This window comes from Euphorbia lathyris, chromosome 4 (assembly GCF_963576675.1).
Source record: "Euphorbia lathyris chromosome 4, ddEupLath1.1, whole genome shotgun sequence".
In the NCBI taxonomy this organism is placed as follows: Eukaryota; Viridiplantae; Streptophyta; class Magnoliopsida; order Malpighiales; family Euphorbiaceae; genus Euphorbia; species Euphorbia lathyris.
In genome coordinates, this window is record NC_088913.1 from 94,540,596 (window position 1) to 94,546,161 (window position 5,566).

The window sequence follows — 5,566 nt, forward strand, 5'->3', positions numbered from 1 at the left end:
TCGAAAATTTGTCCATTCAATCTTGTCCTAAATTGACAGGTTTTCCAATGAATGAACTGTCTGAACTTTTAAAGCTAGAAAGCAGAGGAACTACCGGTCTTAAGTGATAGGCAGCAGTCCTTTGGCTTTCTTACACGTCTATCCATTGCTGGATGTTCAAAACTAACTTATCTTCGAAATTGGCTTCTATCTGACATTTGTTTCATGGAATTGAGTGTGACAAGACGTGAATGGCTGACGTTTATTCCAGATGATTTAACTTCCTTAGAGATATATTGTTGTAAAAGATTGAGATATTTCCCAGAGTAGATATTATGCAATCTCACTGAGGTTGCAAAACTCAAGTATTGGTGCATTCTCCGAAGAGTCGGATGATTTTCGGTATCTGAATCGAATCAAAGATCTTCCATGCCTTGAGGAGTTTGAAATATGGGAATCTGATTTTTTATAACATTCTTCCTATTTATTATGGAATCAAATGGGATATATATATCATTCTTCCTTGTTAGTATGGAATCGAATGAGATATAGTTATTTCACTTGTTTGCAATGAAGTGTTAAATATGACCAACGAATGTAAAGCTTGTATCAATCTAGCTATGGATTCATGAGTCATGTCCTTGACCAAAAGATTACAGCAGTTGGACCGCCGTAATAGGTGTTTATGGTGGTCGGACAAGATTTGGAAAATAAAATATTCCTGCACCTTGCCATATTTAAAAAAAGAAGACACTTATTTGGTTTATCCCGCATACCTCGTGTCCACGGAGCATTCGAAACTCATCGTCAACACGGAGTATTCGAAAATCATCATCAACTTCTTAAAAACGATGGTGCGTCATGAATATTATGGATATATACATATACAGTTGTCTACATGGTGCGTCATGAATATATACATATAGTTGTCAACAATGGTGGGTCATGAATATAAATATATAGTTGTGAACGAGCAATCAAAAGCATAGATAGAAGTGTCCTAAATTCAACATCATTGCAAAATAGCTATGTAATAAGGCATAAGAAGTCATTATTATCATCAACATATATCATTAATACAAAATTAATTGCAGCTGAAGTTATCATTAATACAAGGAAAGATGAAATCATCAAAAACATGAATCAGCTGCAATCTCTTCGTATCTGATCAATACAAAACATGAATCTCTCCAAATCAATATCCGAAATGGGGGAATTTAGGCTCCATTATTATATTGTAAGGAAATGGAGGAATTTAGGCTATCTATAGCTGTTTTCATGGTTTCATTCCTTAGGCTTTCATTAGGTAGACGATGACGACCAACTACCAAGTCCATAGAATGTCCAACTTCTACCAGTTCAACTGTACCAGTCCGTATTGCACAGTGACCGGGTTAAATATTGCCCGGTTACACTGAATATAGCCAAGAAAGCAATTGAAGCAAAGAGAACACCAATGACTGTTACCGAATTCGTGGTGTTTTGGACAGCGTCCCTGTGATTTTTCCTTACTTCTTTCGCTATTCCAGAAACTCTTCTATTAGTTTCTGAGTGGAGCTCGTGCTTTATGTAGCTTACTTCATTCAGTCCGCAAGACCTTTCTTGACTTTGAATGCTGACTCTCCATGTTGGAGTTTATCTGCCAAATCCATTGCAGTCTCGCCTTGATTATTGATGGCGTTGACATCTATGGATGTATAGCACATCAAAACGTTCACTCACCGTGTTTATTTTGCATAATGTTCCAGTTTCATGTGTCCTAATTTTCCAGTTTCAAGTACATGAACTATCCATACTTTGGTAACAATTGTTGGAAAATTTCACCGAATTGAATCCTTGCATATATAATGTAATGAGAACTAGGGCTAATTCTCACTTACTCACCGAATCTAGGAACATTTCAACCAATGTCATTGCATTTATTGGCACGGTTCTCTAGATGATTCCATAAATTCATCTCCCATTAGGCTCAAGGTTTAGATCATTGCTTAGCTGTAAAAATATCCATTCAAAATCAATTGTCAAGCAACTTGTTTCACCAAAAATCACCATAAAATGTGATAAATAATATGCAAAACATTCATTCAAGTTATTGAAAATTCGTAGAAATACCTTATTAGTAACAATGTTGAAGAAATAGGAATGAGAATGAAGGGGGCATGGGTTAAAGAATCATGACCCGAAATATTTCATGCAAGTTTTCAGAGAATTTCGATTTTCGAAACATTTTGGAAACTTGAAACACTTTGAAATCAAAATCCTTATGCAACGTTGGTGTCAACTAGTGATAATTTTTATGCTTTAGTCTTCCATAATAACAAAACATTTTATAAAATCAAATAGTACTTTAACGAAAAAAACAATGAATATAGAAAATGTCATACCCATATCTATAGAAAATGTAAAACTCAAATTAAAACTTGGTGGACTGAATTTGAATTCACTTGGGATCCCTACAAGGACAAGAATCCCAACAGCTTTCAAAAGTGACAAGTATTGATAAAATGGGCGATCACCAGATGATGTGTCCACTATGAAATCAAACGATTTCGAAATAGCCTGCGCGTACATAAGATTGTTTAATATTTTTCTATCTTGCACGCCAACAAAAAAAAGAAGTGCAATTGTACCTTCATCTGTTCTTGATCGGATGAGAGAACAAAATTGTCCGCCCCAAGCAAACCAATGGCTTCCTCTTTCTTGGACGTGCTTGTGCTAATAACAGTAACCTTGAGACTGAAGGCCTTCCCGAACTTCACTGCCATGTGACCAAGACCACCTAGTCCTATCACTCGTAGAGATTTACCTGGTTGATTCATCCCATGTCTCATCATTGGATTGTACACAGTCATTCCAGCACAAAGCAATGGTGCTGCTGAGGCCATAGGATAACCCTCTGGTATCTTAAAGCAGAACCTGCAGTTTTAATGTCATCACCAGCGTAATAACATCTGACTCGATTTCCTAAGTATCAGCAAAGAAATTATCGAATAGTTAGTTTACCTTTCATGGACAACAATGAAGCTAGAATATCCTCCTTTTGTTATTGTTCCATCCACATCAATGGCATTAAAGGTCAGAACTGGCACTTGTATGCAATTATATTCTTCCCTATCATTACAATACTCACAATCTCCACATGAGCTAACATACGTGCCTACTCCAACATGGTCACCAACCTTAAAGTGGCTAACATTTGAACCAACTTCTTGTACGATTCCAACAATTTCATGCCTGCAAATGCAACAAATCACGAATTCCTTAATTCAAGGAGATGAGAATTTTGTGAAATCATAGAAGTATGTTACGCACCCTGGCACCATGGGATACTTTGAATTTTCGTGCATATTCCTACTCCAAATAACATCAGCATAGCATATTCCACAATGTGTAATTTTCAGTGAAACATCATCTCCACCAACACACCTAAGTAACATTCAGAAAAAGACACTGTTTTAGCATTCTAAAAACACCTTAGGGAGTGCGAAGGAAGATGCATCAAACATATATATATATATACATGCGATTAAACTTATAAGGTGATAAAATTCCAGATGGATCTCTAGCTGCCCATCCGAGACAGTTTCCTTCTTCACCCTCGGAACTCATTTATTGTAAATGACTGTTGAATTAATATTCAAAATTAAAGCATTGTCATTAATTTCCTCCAATGAAGATGATACTATTGCTGAAAGATTAAACAAGAATGTTGCAAGCATCATCAATGTTGTCCTTGAAGGACCCAAAATACGGATTACCAATAGCCACAATCAAACACGCGGAATACCAATAACAACACCACAAGGATCTATCTCACAAACAATCAACCACAGCACAACCCTAAACCAAAATCAACAACACGAGATTTATAACCCAACAAAATCTTACAAAGGTTTATAACCCACCAACAACAATCATAAATAATAAGAGATCGACAAGTAAACAAATACCACAAAAGGAGATAATCTGTCAACCAATCTGTCCCAACCCGGACAGATCTTCCAGACCTCTGAACGACAATCACATTCGATTCGATTTTAATCAAGTGAAGGGCAATGGCAAGGAAAGAGGAGAGACATTTGCAAGTACTAACAATGGATACCTCCATATATATGATGTTCTTTAAATCTTTTGCAACTAAAAACTTAGCTGTATTTTCCAATTTCGTACAAAATGTTGCCAGAAATGGCACTTATTTTTCGTAACTGAACAAGACCTAATTAACTCTGAATCACTTTTGTAAACAAGTAATGCCATTTTCCACTGCTAATACGCCAAAAAAAATGTTCGAAAATTGAGGTTCAATGGAAATATTTACTCTGACAAATGAGGTTTGATGTAAAATTCAAAATATACATTTGTCATAACATGAAAATAGTTAATCGATGACCACATTGTCATCAATTCATTGAATTATCAAATAGCCAATGGTGCATATATGGAAAATTTTAAAAGATTGTACCCATCTATCATCTAAATTCTCATTCATAAACTAATGAAAATAGTGAACAAAAGAAGTATATTAATTATTTTCAATACATTTATTGACATAGGTTATTTTAATTTTCAAAATCTACAGCTAGTCCTACATTTATACAACTTAAGTAGCAGACATAGATGAACATCTAATTCACAAATGCTCATCTATAAATTCACTCTCGTCAAAATTCAAAGGGTCATATCATCTCTTTTTTTCACCTTAAAATTATATTATGAGCCCAAAATTACTTTCTAACTCTGAGATGGAATGACTGAAATATGATTGTTTAAAGGAAGAAGGTACCAAAATAGGCGTACCGTTTTTGAGAAGTATCAATTTAGGCCTCCATAACGGATTGGACACGTCATACCTATTACTCAGTTAAGTTCTGATTTATCTCTCCATGCACAATTCAGGGAACTTTATAGGCCTATTTTGATAGTTTATCCCTTGTTTAAATCCACCTACTTGTAAGTTAGTTAGCCTTCTGATGCATTTTATTAAAACTTAATTTGGGGGTGTTAAAAGGTTTCTGATGCTATATAATAACCTAACCTAGGTTCTCTTCTTTAATTTTCAATTTGCCATATCCAAATAGTAATGTTCACAGAATTCTGATTAAATCATAAATCCAATAAAGCAAAAGTACAAAGATTTACTTACCCAGAAGTAGCTGCCCGGATGCACCAAAATTCCGAACGATTTTGTATGGGTTCATGACTATCAGTTGATGATCGACTTGAGGCATCCTATCAGAGTTCACGCAGATGCTTCCTTGTTCTCCAGCGGCGAGAAGGACGGGTGGGTTATCGCACGGCGGCGGAGAAGACCCACCCCTCAAAAGCACGTTATTTCTGTCCACACAAACTAAATTAGGTCTTGAATTTGTAGGCGTAAGAATAGAGTGACACCTCATTTTGATCTGTGAAACTTATCCATTTTTCATTTTTGTTTTATTTTTTACTTCTCTAATTATTATATTAATTACACTAACGGTACACTTTAGAACCAATTTGACCTTATGTTTATTTTTTTATTTTTTTAATCAACGAATACTTTATTAATTGATATTAGAAGAAAGAATAGAAGACAGAAAAAGAAGGGGTG

At 35.2% G+C, this 5,566-nt stretch overlaps 1 protein-coding gene across 2 annotated transcripts; it reads right to left on the bottom strand.

Moving 5' to 3' along the window:
- Nucleotides 1-1,042: 1,042 nt before the first annotated feature.
- Nucleotides 1,043-3,401, bottom strand: LOC136227346 (probable cinnamyl alcohol dehydrogenase 1). 2 transcript variants are annotated; one of them, XM_066015988.1, is made up of 5 exons: nt 3,292-3,401; nt 2,983-3,213; nt 2,610-2,895; nt 2,364-2,538; nt 1,043-1,971 (listed from the first exon to the last, which is right to left on the bottom strand). In XM_066015988.1, the coding sequence occupies exons 1-5, from the start codon at nt 3,324-3,326 to the stop codon at nt 1,961-1,963; spliced, it is 738 nt and encodes a 245-aa protein (XP_065872060.1). In that variant the 5' UTR covers nt 3,327-3,401; the 3' UTR covers nt 1,043-1,960. The 2 variants fall into 2 exon arrangements, with proteins under 2 accessions (XP_065872060.1, XP_065872059.1); XM_066015987.1 differs by having other exon boundaries at nt 1,043-2,538.
- Nucleotides 3,402-5,566: the final 2,165 nt, after the last annotated feature.

What these genes read in the sequence shown, in the direction of transcription:
- LOC136227346 (XM_066015987.1), bottom strand. Translation starts at nt 3,326, where the DNA reads ATGCACGAAAATTCAAAGTATCCCATGGTGCCAGG. An exon ending in AAGTATCCCATGGTGCCAGG is followed by an intron (nt 3,214 to 3,291) that starts GTGCGTAACATA and finishes TTGCATTTGCAG; the next exon opens with GCATGAAATTGTTGGAATCG. An exon ending in TTCATTGTTGTCCATGAAAG is followed by an intron (nt 2,896 to 2,982) that starts GTAAACTAACTA and finishes TTAAAACTGCAG; the next exon opens with GTTCTGCTTTAAGATACCAG.